The 16,697-nt window shown below is 32.8% G+C and overlaps 1 protein-coding gene across 1 annotated transcript; it reads left to right on the top strand.

The window, feature by feature from the left end:
• The first annotated feature begins 3,322 nt into the window (after positions 1-3,322).
• Positions 3,323-6,693, top strand: LOC146907097 (G-type lectin S-receptor-like serine/threonine-protein kinase At1g11300). The gene is made up of 7 exons (XM_085724409.1): positions 3,323-4,634; positions 4,793-4,897; positions 5,007-5,212; positions 5,290-5,500; positions 5,658-5,895; positions 5,976-6,126; positions 6,220-6,693. The coding sequence occupies exons 1-7, from the start codon at positions 3,368-3,370 to the stop codon at positions 6,526-6,528; spliced, it is 2,487 nt and encodes an 828-aa protein (XP_085580535.1). The 5' UTR covers positions 3,323-3,367; the 3' UTR covers positions 6,529-6,693.
• Positions 6,694-16,697: the final 10,004 nt, after the last annotated feature.

Raw genomic sequence — 16,697 nt, 5'->3', positions numbered from 1 at the left:
CAGGGTAGTTGAAATTTATATAATATACATAAATTAAAACTATTGAAATTAGAATATTTTAAAAGAATTATTAAAATTACATTATAAATATTAATTTAAATTATATAATAAATTAAATATAGTGTTCTTCAAGGGTAGATGAATTATTTGTAAACTCTCGAGTAGGACATTGAATAAAGTCTAAATTTAATTTGTTATATAATTCATCTACCCTTGAAGAACACTATATTTAATTCGTTATATAATTTAAATTAATATTTATAATGTAATTTTAATAATTCTTTTAAAATATTCTAATTTCAATAGTTTTAATTTATGTATATTATATAAATTACATATTTTACCTTGTGAAAAAATCATGCATATTTTAAAAACTTAATTATTAATATTTTTAAGTTAATATCAAATTATTCTAAAATTTTATTTTATCAAATTTATTTATTTTGAATTTTATTTTATAGGGGTAAATTTGTAAGTTACTTTCTTATTCTATCCTGACGCGTTGTAACCAAGCTCATACTTATGTTATAAATTATAACTAGTGAGGTAGGATAAGATAAGTTTTAAGATTAACTTATCAAATCCTAATGTGGCACCAAGCACTAGATTGAGATAAGATATGATCTAGTTATCATACCCTATCCATTATCCTGACCACCAAACGGGTCCTAAGAGTTTGTTTCTTACAAGGTCACATTCAAATTCCCTTGGTGCAAAATTTTGTGGGATAGTCTATATACAGTTGAAAATTAATTTCCTTCCTTTCAAAATTATTCATTCCCTTGATCCAATGGCAGCTAACTCACGCTCGGTATTTTTTCAGCGAAAGTTAACTCACACAAGCAATTTTAAGATTGGTTGGCCTGACTTAAAAAGTGATTGAACCGAATTAAAAAGTGACAACATGAGTTAACTACTGCTGAAAATACCGAGTGTGAGTTAACTCATGCTGGATCAAGGGAATGTACAATTTTAAAAGGGAGAAGATCAATTTTCCATAGAGTTGTTCTTACTTAAATGAAACCTCCACAACTGAATTGTGAGATTAATATCTCAGATTAAACGTTCTTAAATTGGATACCTTGTTTAAAAAAAATTAATGCAATGAAACAATAAAGTTGGAGAATATAATTAAGGGTTATGCTAACCGATGCCCGGGGTACTGGTTAAGGATGCCAAAAAAGGTAATTATTACCGGAAACATTTTTGACTTTTTTAGTATTAATTACATAGTTTTCGAATGCAATAGTTACTGTATTTCCTTTTTAGCATCCTTAACCAATGTCCCGGAGACACCGTTTAGCATTTCCCTATAATTAATGGATAATTTTGTAATTATTTTTATCAAGTTAATTTATATTGTACGTGTCATGTTAAGAATAAGAAGTGTTATTGAGAGGCGAATTAAAGAAGTAAAGATTTTTTTTTTTTTTGAGAGCAAAAGAAGTAAAGATTAGAAGTTGTGCATTGCAAAATATAATTTTTAAACCTTTAAAAAGTTGATTATACCATTTTTAAGATAATATTTTTTAGGTGTGTATAATCTGGACATCTAAAAAATGTTTCATAAGATTGATTTTAACCATGTTTACCAAAAAATAATTATTTAAAAAGTTGAGACCTAAAATAATATTTTATTAAAATTTATTAAAAGAAGTTGGGTGCACCTTTAGACCAGGTTCATAGACGACCTTATATTTTCATATTTGTCTTCTTAACCAATATATCAAGATAAATCTTTATTTCATTATATTATATTCCAACAACATTATAGTCAAATATAATAAAATAAACATAATTAAGTGGAGTTAAAATTAAAGAAAAGATTTCTTTCAAAAAAAAATTAAAAAGGATGATTTGTTGTCGTCTTGGCGCTAGTAATTATAATGACTAAATTATAGATTTATATACAGGTTTATGTTTTTTTTTTAGAGGATACAAGTTTATGTTAAAACTTCTGTTAGATATGAATATTTTTTTTTAGGGGATTCTGCTACATATTAATAAAATGAAACAAAATATTTTGTTTTAAAGGCAGAAGTTTAATAACAAAAAAAAAATAGATGATTAAACAAATAAAGTTTAGGTGAGATACATTTATACGTGCTTTTTCTTTCAAAAAAAAAATTTATACGTGCTTTAAATTATAGATGATTAAACTTATGATTTTTAATGACATCTCACCTGAATTTTATTTAATATTTTTTTTCTAACAATTAGAGACATTCGATAAAGAAGAAAAGATAGGCTGAAATTTGTCAACAAAACAATAAAACCATGTCGATATTTTTGTTTGTATATGACATGAAGTGAATTAGAAGGGTTAATAGTTTTTACACCTATAATATAGGTCATTTCCGGTTTTCTCCCTGTAAATTTTTTTTTGATTTACCCTCCTGTAATTTTTTTTTTTTTTGATTTACCCCCTAATAAGACAAACAAGAACGAAAATTTCTTGAAAAATAAAATAAAATAGGTTTTTGTTTGGCCTATTGGGGGTAAATCAAAACGAATTTTTTTTACAGGGGATAAATCAAAAAAAAATTATAGAGGGAAAACCGGAAATGACCTATATTATAGGGAGTAAAGACCTATTAACCCCAATTAGAACGATATTGGTCATTGATAGTTGCTTTACTTGTTTCTCAATTCACAAGCCAAATTCCACGCACACTTCTCTCTTATGTTTCCACTCTAGTGGAATGAGTGGATCCCATTTAAAAGTAATTTTGGTTTTCTGTCTATACTATCATATTTACTTGAGCCAAATTTGAATCTATGTTCAAGGTAACTAATCATATTTACTATCATACTTACTTAGCCAATTTCTTTGTTTGAGATTATTTTATCACGCGATAAAAAATTAAATTTTAGAATAGATTGCTACTTAGGACTAGATCTCGGATAAATGGAAATTTTATTGACAAAACCTTTACTATTGTAGCCAATATCTTATTACGAATAATTCCGACAACTTCTGAAAAGAAAAAAAAAAGAGGGATTCACACTTTCCTTCTCTCCTCTCCTCTCCTCTCTGTTTTCTTAGTCAAACACATTTTTTAACATTCTTTTTAATATTGTCTTATTTTATTCATGATAACACTTTGACCATAAATCTCACATAAATTGTACTCGATGAATGAGACTTTAGCCAGCCCATCTCTTGATTAAATTAAATAGTGTGAACATACACCCATTTTCTCAATATGCCGTTTGCATGACATTGACTTTCGACCCATAAGTCATAGACGGGAATATTGAATGTTAAAAGCTAGAAGAAAAAAATATCTTGCATAAAGTAGACAAAATTAATTCATAAATCATTTAATTTCTTTATGATAACAAATTATTCAAATTCATTTCCATAATGGTTTTAAGCAAGTGCAAAAATTTGATCTCAGTTTTGAATTTCATCACATCATTACTATGTTGTTCTTTTTTTGTTCATGTTGTTGCCACACAACAAATCATCAAAGACTCCGAAACTTTAAGCTCAAATAGTGGAAATTTCACCTTAGGATTTTTCACCCCTCAAAATTCCACAAATCGCTATGTAGGAATTTGGTGCAAAACTCAACTCTTTGTTGTATGGGTTGCCAACAGAAACCAACCATTGATCAATGATTCTTCTGGAGTTCTTGAAATATCCAATGATAACAATATTGTTGTATTGAACGGAAAGAAAAATGTTATCTGGTCAACAAATTTGAACAATGTTTCAACAATCACCAATTCTAGTGTCACACTTTCAGATTATGGAAGTCTTGAATTGTTTGAAACAATTACAGAAAAAACCATATGGGCGAGTTCCGATCATCCTACAAATTCAATATTACCAAGCCTGAAATTTACAAGCAACATGACAATCACATCATGGAAAACACCTACTGATCCATCCAACGGAAGCTTCTCTTTAAGCATTGAACGGTTGAATATGCCAGAAGTTTTTATCAGGAAAGAAAATCGGCCATATTGGCGGAGTGGTCCTTGGAACAATCAAATCTTTATAGGGATAGAAGACATGTCAGCTCTTTATCTTAATGGTTTTCATTTCGGAAAAGATAGAACCGGAGGAACTCTTGATTTAGTCTTCAGAGCAGACGACTTTGGACTTGTGATGTATGTTCTTAATTCGACAGGTCAAATGAATGAAAAATCTTGGAGTATTGAAAAGGAGGAATGGATGGATACATGGACTAATCAAAAATCAGATTGTGATCTTTATGGTTTTTGTGGTTCATTTGGAATTTGTAATTCAAAAGGGTCCCCAATTTGTCGCTGTTTGGAAGGGTTTGAACCAAGAAACAATCAAGAGTGGAATAAACAAAATTGGACTAATGGATGTGTTAGGAAGACGCCGTTGCAGTGTGAAAGTGCCAACAATCAAAATAAGAGCGCAAATGGTAATGAAGCAGTTAGTTTTATGAAATTGAGTCTGGTAAAAGTATCTGATTTTGCAGAATTGTCATCTGTTGAACAAGATGAATGCAAAAACCAGTGTTTGATGAATTGCTCTTGCACTGCATATTCATATGTAGCTGATATTGGTTGTATTTCTTGGAATGGAAATCTAATCGATATTCAACAATTCGAAACTGGAGGAACTGATCTATACATTCGTGTACCATCATCAGGTATAGACAACGTATATTAGTTGTTATGTTAGTATTTTTCTCCTTCACGAGGTATTATTGACGAAAAATTTGAATCCATTCCTTTAACTTGATCATATATATTTTTTGTTTGAACATAAATTCTTCCGTTATAAGTTTTTATCCTCCCTTAATTACAGATAAAGGGAACAATGGAACAGTTATCATTACAGTTTCAGTACTAGTAGGAATTATCATATTTGCTACTGCGGCATATTTCATTTGGATAAAGGTTTCAAAGCCAGGTAAGTAACATTGTTGTTGATCTAATTTTTTCAGACATGCAATGCTATTTTACTGGTATGTTTGGTGTTTGTGCAACTCTTTCTAAACTGTGATACTTTAATGATTCAGTGAGAAATAAGAAGAAACATAGAATTTTTCAATTCAACAAAATTGAAAAAGATGAAGAATACAAAACTGACAATGTAATTGGAGAACTGTCACAAGCAAAGCTACAAGAGCTATTACTATATAGTTTTGAAAAGCTTGCAATTGCCACAAACAACTTCCATTTATCCAATAAACTTGGACAAGGAGGTTTTGGTCCTGTATACAAGGTATGTAAATCAAGCAAAGTTAATCATGTTTGAAGTCATTAGTTGTCTAATTTTTTTCTTCTGGTATTTTATTCTAGGGAATACTGCAAGATGGTAAGGAAATAGCGGTTAAAAGACTTTCGAGATCATCCGGACAAGGGTTAGAAGAATTCATGAATGAAGTAGTAGTGATTTCTAAGCTTCAGCACCGAAATCTTGTAAGACTTGTAGGCTGCTGCATTGAAGGAGACGAAAAGATGTTGATGTATGAGTTCATGCCAAATAGCAGTCTGGATGCATATGTTTTTGGTTAGTTCTTTTGAAAACTTTCATAGCTTATTTATTAACGATGTGTAATTTATTTTTTCAAACATAGGTTTTCTAGAAAGTAATCTAGGTAGAAGATTTAGATGCATCTTCAGATAAGTTCAAACTAATATGTTATGATGATTTTTAACCTTTATAGATCCATCAAGAAATAAACTTCTGGATTGGGAGAAACGCTTTAGTATAATAGAAGGAATAGCTCGTGGATTGCTTTATCTACACAGGGATTCCAGGCTAAAGATCATACATAGAGATATGAAAGCAAGTAATATCTTGCTAGACGAGAACCTGAATCCAAAAATATCTGACTTTGGTATGGCCAGAATCTTTGGAGTGAGTGAAGATCATGCCAATACTCAAAGGGTTGTCGGAACATAGTAAGTTTAATTTACCTTCTTGATTATCCAATGTTATATATAAACATACACAAAGAGTCACTTATTATATTTCAATGCAGTGGTTATATGGCTCCAGAGTATGCAATGCAAGGAGTATTTTCGGATAAATCAGACGTCTTCAGCTTTGGAGTTTTGCTAATAGAGATTGTTAGTGGAAGACGAAACTCAAGCTTTTATGAACATGAAAATTCTCTCACTCTCTTAGGATTTGTAAGTCTATACATACAACTAGATATATTGAAACGATAAAACTTCCGTAGACTTGTTTTTAATAACACTTCAATGATTTTTGTTTCATTTTAGGCTTGGATTCAATGGAAGGAAGACAATATTTTATCTTTGATAGAACCAGAAATATATGATCATAGTAATCATAGGAGTATTTCGAGATGCATACATATAGGACTGTTATGTGTACAAGAATCGGCTGTGGATAGACCAACTATGGCTGCAGTGATTTCTATGCTTAACAGTGAAATTATGGACATTCCTCCTGCAAGGGAACCTGCATTCCTACTGAGGCAGAATATGTTGAATACAGTTTCTTCTGAAGAAAGAAATGAATTTTACTCCAATAATGCTTTGAGTATCACAGACATTCATGGAAGATAAAACAATATTGAAGCTTTGTGTAAATGATTATTCATAGGCAATTATTGATATTGCTTGAACTTTGTATATGTACAATAGACATAGCAGAATTACTTGATTCATTGTTCTTGAAAAAACTTTTGTTATTGATGTTGTTAGAACTATATGAATGCTTAGTTCTTTGTATCTTTGGCAATATTTTCTCTGCTATCCACTCACCTGTTCATGATTTATCTTGTACAACAATTTTTAAATTGAATATAAATCCACAAAGTTATTGTTTTTAGAGAATGTGAAAATAATTTGAAACTGTCATTATATCTTAAAAGTTGCACCTGATACAGTGGATCTCTCATTATCCTTCAATAATCTCTCTGTTGTGCAAGCTGAGAAGAAAATCTTGCCATTCTAAACGCAGTTGAAATGAAGAATTGCATTAAAAGTGTCAAGGTATAACTCTTACAACAGCTCAAGCCAATAGCTAAACGTTCGGGATCGAAGTTAATCACACTTTTATCAACATACTCTTGCAAGATCCTTTAAAATGACACAACTTAACAATGATCTGTAAATGACTTAATGGCCATACGACCATTTAAAATTGTCCCTTGAATTTGTATTGTAATCTTCACTTCTTGTGTGCATGGACTTCCCTTCAATAACAACTTAAGGTTTCTCCTTGTCACGCTACTTCCTTACCCCTGTCGCCATATACCAGCATATTTGGGTATACGGTGATTAGATTTTGATTAAGTATGTGTTATGAATCCTTGTAAATCATGGTAGAAACGCACGTTGATTTGATTCTGGAATTCCTAACTCCTACAAAACCAAGTCAATTTTGCTTTGTAGCGCGAGAATGTATTCCACGACTCATATCACAACATGCTAATAAGTAAGCAGTAGAAAATTTGTTTTTATATTCGCATAAGTTATGATACAAAGTGTGGAAGTTTGGATTCTGTTCTCTGCGAGAGACATGTCTTCAGATTATGTGAGTTTTTCCCATAGTTATTAAATTCTTGTTTTAATGCATTCATGCTCCTTAATGTGCAGAAGCGATTGCTTGCAATGAATTACATTGATAAGGGAAATGATGACAACCAGTAGCTACACATTACATGATATGCATAATTCTGGAGTGTGTCTTCTGTGCGTCGTACCACCTGCACATGATCAATCACTGAAGAAGGATGAGAAGTATTGGCCACCAATGCCCCATTGCCTTTGTATGGGTAAGAAGAAACGACCCAGGAATTCCGAGCAGTGTACAGAATATATTTTTTGGTCTCCATGAGCTTTATAAAAAGATCGCCAATCCCCCCTGATTCTAAAAATTCACAGTTAGAGCATACATCTAAAAAATAGTTTTCAAGCTCTAAAAAATGAGACTTGTTTTCCCCTTCTTAGGAAAAAAAGGATGTGTTATTTCTTGCTTTCTATTTCCATTTTCCACTCACACGTTCTTTAATTTGGCTATGAATGAGTTATGACTAGTATTGATGCCAACATTTTGAAACCCAACTGTCTATAGAAAAGTTTTAGTTGCTTATTTATGTGTTTTAATTTTTTTTAAAGCACGCTTGCTGCAGCAGTTTGCTAACATTTTCTTAAGTCCAATTTTGCCTTATGTCAAATTAGTAACTCGATAATACAAGAGGGATACTCCACAATGGCTCGTCAACTATTATGAGAGTTATCTGATCTTCAGATAAAGTCCATACAATCTTCCCCGACACTCTTCATGTAAAGTCCGGATGATCCTCCCCAGCATATTCTCATTACTAAGTCTGGAAGTTACTCCTCGACGCTTAATTCGGTCATATAGATTCTACTCCCAGCTCTTCAGCTTCAATGAGAGACTTATGACATCATTTATGACACGACTCATCTTATTACGAAGACCAGAAGATCTTCCCTAGAAATCTTGTTACTAAGTCTGAACTTACCGGCATATTATTGAGTTAACTGGGTTCTCCACCTAGATCTTTAGCTCGGATGAGAGTTCCTCGACATCATGGATTATCATTTTTGGCTTCATGTTATTCAGACCAGATTATCATTTCCTGCATCTTATTATTCTGCCCGGACCATCATTTCCGGTTTCTTATTATTTAGACTTGATCATCACTCTGCATAAACACATTATGCCTGCCCCTCTCTTATGGTGATGATGAGCAGCGTCAACGCCCGACAAGGCCATGCAAAACCTCTCATCCCCATAATAGGGGCTGGTAACTTACTCCCACCCAAAAACATGAAGGAGTAAGTTAGCAAGCCTACTCCCACTTGTATTTTACTAAAAACTCCAATGTATTTTTAATAAATGCAACTTTAATGATTGGGTATTCCTGTAATTCTGCAAAGCTTAACAACTAATTGTGTTTCTGACGTTAATTTTTGTGGGACAAAGCCTATTGATTTTTTTTTCTTAAAATTGATTTATTGATTTTTTTGTTTCGTAAATGATCAACAACGATTTCATTAGCAAAATGGAAGTTCCTATTTCCTTTGTCTTGTGATTTTTTATTATAACTATTCTCGTTTTTTTTTTTTAATTGTGAATATTACGTTCTTTCTCTTTGATAGAAAAGAATATGAATATTACTTTGATTTTTCAATGATGAAAAGGGCTCGAGCTCTATTATATATTGTGGAAGAAAATCGAAAAGATCGTATAATTAACTGGTTCTTGATTATTATTATTACGTTTAAATTTTTTCTGATCAATAATCTGATTTCTAAATTTTAGAAATTTGTTGTCTTCTTGGAGTTCTTAATGTGATGTTCAGTGAGTACAACGTTGATTTTATAATTTTGGAAAATTGCAGAACAAAAACTAAATTACCAAAAAGTTAAATTAAATGGGAGTAAGGAGATATTATTTGTTACGAAAGATTTAAATTACCCTAGTACCCTTTGTTAGGAGTAGTTGTTAAGAAGAAAGAATTGAGTTTTTGGTAAAAAGCCAGTGGAAGTAGGCTTGCTAACTTACTCCTTCATGTTTTTAGGTGGGAGTAAGTTAGCACCTATATATATATATATATATATAGGGGGCATTTCAAGTGAGAGGAGTTTCAGTAAATGAGAGGGTGAGAGGATGAAATAATATCCATTAGATTAGTTATACGGTTCAGAACACACCCACTAGTTTCAGTAAAGTACAAGTAGGTGCAGTTTGTTAACTTGCACCTTAGTGTTTTTAGGTGGGTGCAAGTTAACAGCCCATATATATATATATATATATATATATATATATATATATATATATATATATATATATCTGTGTGTGTGTGGGTGTGTGGTTTGCTACAATAGACCCACTCATTTTCATGAAGGTCTATTTTAGCAACCAGCACCTTTTCATTTGGACCAAAAACCCAATTTTTATTTTTTTGAAAATATCAAAACTTAGGGATACAATTGTAATTCACTTTTGATCATTAATGCTTTTTTCTTAATTTTTTTTCTGCATCTCTCTCACTCCAATCCTCTCTCTTTCACTTCCCTCTTTTTCATCCTTCTTCCATTCCATTTTCTTTGCAAAAGTGACTATTCATAATGAATAATTCATTATTCACGTTTGAAGCTACCATCGATGTTTTCTCTAATGTTGAATGCACAACATAGAATGAACTAAGATTCGATTTCCGGCCAAATGTTGTGGTTTCTTGCGATTTCTGGATTTGAGAGGGATTCGCGTTGGTGAATTCGGATTCAACAAATTTAACAGATACTGTTGTTGTTCGAATTTTTTCTCAAGATTTGTTCCTCCTTGAAGAATTTTAGATTCATACCCTTTGTTGCGGTAGTTCAATATTAGGTTGTTGGTTGAAATCAATTAACCAAGAAAAGATGGGGAAGAACAAAGAAGAAAGGGATTTTATATATTGTATTGTTAGTGTTTTGAAAGATTATTATGGATTAAGCACCTTCCTCATGAAATTGATCTCACATTACAGAAAACATCTACCCCGAACCAGGTCTTAACTTGGGGGAAGGGAAGGGAAGTGGGAAACTTGGGTGGTCCCCCTTCCTAATGACATCCAATAACGCTATTTTAAAACGACAAAAATTTACTTTCTTAATTGAAGGGTACTATTCTAAAACGACGCATAAAAAAGAACATATGGAGGGTAAAATTCTTTAAGATAGAAAAACAATTCATTTTTTGTATATGAGTTTATAAATTATAATTTTATTCATTATAAGCTTGAAACTTGCCATTGACAAATAGAATTCTTGAAACAGACGTTGTCTAACATGCACATGTAACATTGTCTTGCACCACACACAAATATGTTTTCTATCATAGGATCATTAAATTACATCATATAATTTTTTTATCAAATGGTAAGACTTATTGATCGAATGATGTAAATAAACTTACGCATGATGCAATATTTGTCTGACTTGTGCGCACACTCAAAACAAGTAGCAAATGATGCAATATTTTTCTCACTTGTGCGCACACTCAAAACAAGTAGCAAAAGATCAAATCAAGAAAAATAATTATAAAAAAATTGCTTTTGATGGAATTTTAAGATCATTCTATATAAAAATAATTATAAACAAATTGCTTTTGATGGAATTTTAAGATCATTCTATATACTTGTAAAAATAAGAATATTATTTTATATGATAAATATTTTCCTTCAAAAAAAAAATTACTACTCCTATATGAAAAATATTTATGAATATCATTCTATATATAAAAGTTGTCCCAAACCAATATTGAAGCCCTAATTTTAACCTAAACCTAGGGATTAAATTTCCTGTTTTAACCCTCACATAAACCTAACAAATTTTCCTCTCTTTCTCTCACGCGTTTCTTCTCCAACCCTCTCCCCCCAATTCTCTCTCCCTTTTCTCTCACAGTCACACCCATTCTCTGAACCTAATTTACTACCATCGATAGCAGTTCTCCGCCGCACACGCACCATCGCCTGTGGCCATTTAACCTCCGCCGCAACCGTATCTGAATCCGACACAACAGTTTCTTCCTGCTCACATCAGAACCTCTGTTTTTCTCTCTCATTTTCGCTCTTCTATCGCAATAGTTGTTGCTCTTCTCCTCTCTCAATCGCTGCTTTTGCTTCTTTTCTTCATCCTCATCTCCTCCAGTTCCGTCTACCTCCCCGAAAACCGCTGCAAGAACTGTGAGTTGAGAAAGTGATCATACCCTGAAGAGAATCACACATCAAATACAGTCATGAAATCCTCTGCATCTTGATTTGTTGGTTTCCATTTCTCCAGGTACTAAATCGATCACATTCAGTTGCATGTCTGTTAATTTCTAAAATTAAAAAAAAATTTGGGTTTGTTTCTGTCTCATTCAAATTGACAGTAAATTATTTAAATTTGTATTTTTGTGGTTTTATTGGGTAAACAATGGTGTTGTTGAGAATGAAAAGTGGTAAAAATAATGACAGGATTTTGTTTAATTAAAAGAAATTGATAAAGGATGTTGAAGATATGAATAAATCTATGTAATTTGACAGAAACACTTCAAGGATGGTGGATGCATTTGTTAATGTGAAATTTCTTATGTTTTGACAGGTTGTGAATATCACTGTTTGTAGAATTTCCTTTGTTGCTGTGACGATTTGGTTCCGACCATTCAGGTAATGCATTTGTTTCTCTTATGATGTGTAATTGAGTGTTGTGCCACTTTTGTAAACCTCAATTCAGTTTCTTCATCAACTCTCGCACGACACCGGAAGTCCCTTATATTGTGTCTTTTATAGTTTGTACTGTTATCGTGTCTTTTATTTTATTAATTTTATTAATGTACGAGTCACTTATTCCATTGAATGATGGTCAATGAAGAATGCAAGTATTATTAGCAGGAATGACCTTTTTTGAGTTGTTGATTCTATATATAAAAGTTGTCCCAAGCCAATATTGAAGCCCTAATTTTAACCTAAACCTAGGGATTAAATTTCCTGTTTTAACCCTCACATAAACCTAACAAATTTTCCTCTCTTTCTCTCACGCGTTTCTTCTCCAACCCTCTCCCCCCAATTCTCTCTCCCTTTTCTCTCACAGTCACACCCATTCTCTGAACCTAATTTACTACCATCGATAGCAGTTCTCCGCCGTACACGCACCATCGCCTGTGGCCATTTAACCTCCGCCGCAACCGTATCTGAATCCGACACAACAGTTTCTTCCTGCTCACATCAGAACCTCTGTTTTTCTCTCTCATTTTCGCTCTTCTATCGCAATAGTTGTTGCTCTTCTCCTCTCTCAATCGCTGCTTTTGCTTCTTTTCTTCATCCTCATCTCCTCCAGTTCCGTCTACCTCCCCGAAAACCGCTGCAAGAACTGTGAGTTGAGAAAGTGATCATACCCTGAAGAGAATCACACATCAAATACAGTCATGAAATCCTCTGCATCTTGATTTGTTGGTTTCCATTTCTCCAGGTACTAAATCGATCACATTCAGTTGCATGTCTGTTAATTTCTAAAATTAAAAAAAAAATTGGGTTTGTTTCTGTCTCATTCAAATTGACAGTAAATTATTTAAATTTGTATTTTTGTGGTTTTATTGGGTAAACAATGGTGTTGTTGAGAATGAAAAGTGGTAAAAATAATGACAGGATTTTGTTTAATTAAAAGAAATTGATAAAGGATGTTGAAGATATGAATAAATCTATGTAATTTGACAGAAACACTTCAAGGATGGTGGATGCATTTGTTAATGTGAAATTTCTTATGTTTTGACAGGTTGTGAATATCACTGTTTGTAGAATTTCCTTTGTTGCTGTGACGATTTGGTTCCGACCATTCAGGTAATGCATTTGTTTCTCTTATGATGTGTAATTGAGTGTTGTGCCACTTTTGTAAACCTCAATTCAGTTTCTTCATCAACTCTCGCACGACACCGGAAGTCCCTTATATTGTGTCTTTTATAGTTTGTACTGTTATCGTGTCTTTTATTTTATTAATTTTATTAATGTACGAGTCACTTATTCCATTGAATGATGGTCAATGAAGAATGCAAGTATTATTAGCAGGAATGACCTTTTTTGAGTTGTTGATTCTATATATAAAAGTTGTCCCAAGCCAATATTGAAGCCCTAATTTTAACCTAAACCTAGGGATTAAATTTCCTGTTTTAACCCTCACATAAACCTAACAAATTTTCCTCTCTTTCTCTCACGCGTTTCTTCTCCAACCCTCTCCCCCCAATTCTCTCTCCCTTTTCTCTCACAGTCACACCCATTCTCTGAACCTAATTTACTACCATCGATAGCAGTTCTCCGCCGTACACGCACCATCGCCTGTGGCCATTTAACCTCCGCCGCAACCGTATCTGAATCCGACACAACAGTTTCTTCCTGCTCACATCAGAACCTCTGTTTTTCTCTCTCATTTTCGCTCTTCTATCGCAATAGTTGTTGCTCTTCTCCTCTCTCAATCGCTGCTTTTGCTTCTTTTCTTCATCCTCATCTCCTCCAGTTCCGTCTACCTCCCCGAAAACCGCTGCAAGAACTGTGAGTTGAGAAAGTGATCATACCCTGAAGAGAATCACACATCAAATACAGTCATGAAATCCTCTGCATCTTGATTTGTTGGTTTCCATTTCTCCAGGTACTAAATCGATCACATTCAGTTGCATGTCTGTTAATTTCTAAAATTAAAAAAAAATTTGGGTTTGTTTCTGTCTCATTCAAATTGACAGTAAATTATTTAAATTTGTATTTTTGTGGTTTTATTGGGTAAACAATGGTGTTGTTGAGAATGAAAAGTGGTAAAAATAATGACAGGATTTTGTTTAATTAAAAGAAATTGATAAAGGATGTTGAAGATATGAATAAATCTATGTAATTTGACAGAAACACTTCAAGGATGGTGGATGCATTTGTTAATGTAAAATTTCTTATGTTTTGACAGGTTGTGAATATCACTGTTTGTAGAATTTCCTTTGTTGCTGTGACGATTTGGTTCCGACCATTCAGGTAATGCATTTGTTTCTCTTATGATGTGTAATTGAGTGTTGTGCCACTTTTGTAAACCTCAATTCAGTTTCTTCATCAACTCTCGCACGACACCGGAAGTCCCTTATATTGTGTCTTTTATAGTTTGTACTGTTATCGTGTCTTTTATTTTATTAATTTTATTAATGTACGAGTCACTTATTCCATTGAATGATGGTCAATGAAGAATGCAAGTATTATTAGCAGGAATGACCTTTTTTAAGTTGTTGCTTTTTTCCAGAATGCAAATAATGCATGATACTGTCATTTATTTGAGTTTGTTTGTTTCTGTTTATTCTCATTAAAGGGCATATGTTCAGTTCTATCCAAATATGATATTGTTGGTTAAAAGAGTGAGCAATTACATGTTCACTTCACTGTTGTGGTTTTTATGAATCTAGCCATCTGAGACACTCATTCTCTTCTTTCCTTAGATTACATAATCTAGCCAGTCTCATTTAGGCCATGTTTTCGCCACATGTAGTTCCTTGGGGTAGCTTTCCCATTATAACTTCTTTTTTCCAAAGTAGTTTAACTTAGCTTTGAATGTACACATCAATGAAACTTTGGAATTTTAAGATTCCTGAATAATTTTGTCGCTTTATGTATGTCTGTCAAAATCTTAAAACTCTCTAACTATGATATTACCGGATGAGTTCCAGCTCAAATTGGATCTGAATTCCTATGATTTTTCCTTTAAAGATGCGTTTTAAGTGGTTAGACTCAATTGCTTACAAAACTATCACTGTACAGTTGCATTACTCTTTTCTAATTATGTGTAGTCAAGCCATTATTATACACACTGCTCAAACACGACTTTATTTTGAGACTTGAATTCCTGTATTTCTTTCTTTTTAGTTCATGCGCAGTGTATCTTTATAAGTTGTAGATTGATCAGCTTTTGACAGCTGAGATTTAGATTGAGACTTCCATCTATGCGTCAAATTTCTTCTCCACATTAGATTATGTATTTTCCATTGACAAGATGCTGTAGTTAAGCAAAAGTAATCCAATGTCTCCAGCACACCAGTGACAATATATCCCTCCTCTATTCAAAATCATTCTTTTATATGACTAATTCAGATTGTTTTCTAACTTATAATATGAAATTTTATATATTTATTCTGAATTTCTTATTAAACTGTTATCAACAGCATAAAGTGGAATCAAATGAAGTTGAATGGTGGGGCTGAGCAGCCAAAAAGAGGTGGTAATTGGGTTCAAAACCAGGAAGCGGTTGAGCCGCCATCTCACCGCAGCCCCAAACTAATCAATAGACCACCGTGAACGATTTTGGTGACATAGAATTGTTCTGCTTGGTCCATCAATCCCTCTATCATGTAAGCCACATTCCCCTTAAACTATCCTATTCTTTTCAACTTTTAACATTTTATATCAGATAACACAACGCTTATATTGCTCTATGAATAGAGTAATTATACTTAACATATGAAATTATAGACTATGAATATTTTTGCTTCAGTATCATTTGTAAGTGTTATCTCACTACTGCTTCCTTTTCTCTCCAATCAGATTTTGTTCCAGCAGAAAATGAAGAGTCGTGTTAGTTCTAATAACGAGCTTTCCAAAGTAGTATTTTCATTTTTGGAAGACTTTAAATGAAATCCATCCAAGCTTGAGTGATTCATCAAATAGTGCACCATAAAGCATTATCAAGGACACTCTTTGAGCAGTCAAACTGGGGGTGCTCATTCATTGAAGCAGGAAAACAACAAAGGCTATAAAAGGTGACTTTTTATGATGTAGATGAAATACTATGAGCGAAATTATACATGTGGCTGCATGTTTATTATTGTGTTTCACTGTTGCTATAGCAAGTAGTACAAGTGGATCATCTCATTTGATACATCATTTGTCCGCACATCAAATGATCACTTTTAAAGTTTACCGACATTGTTTTATATATTTGTCTTTCAGCCCTGCATTTTGTGCTCACTCATAAAACATTGAACCTCATTTCACATTTGCCTCTCATTAATTCCGACAGCTACTTTGTACACCCTCATCTTCTTAACAGCGGCTAGGAGGTGGTGTTCTCCGACTATCTCTGCCACCACTAAAATCCAAACCAAACCAATTACCAAGAGAAGCTTCACCACCACCATGCTCACAAATGGATGACATAGAGTTTTGTCAAAAGACTATCTAACCCTAGCATTCCATGCAAGTTCATTTGCAAGTCCTTTA

Source organism: Medicago sativa, chromosome 7 (assembly GCF_051527215.1).
Source record: "Medicago sativa cultivar Bolivia chromosome 7, Bolivia_mono, whole genome shotgun sequence".
NCBI classification, from domain to species: Eukaryota; Viridiplantae; Streptophyta; class Magnoliopsida; order Fabales; family Fabaceae; genus Medicago; species Medicago sativa.
The sequence above is the reverse complement of the archived record's forward strand: the minus strand, read 5'-3'. Positions and strand labels throughout refer to the sequence as shown.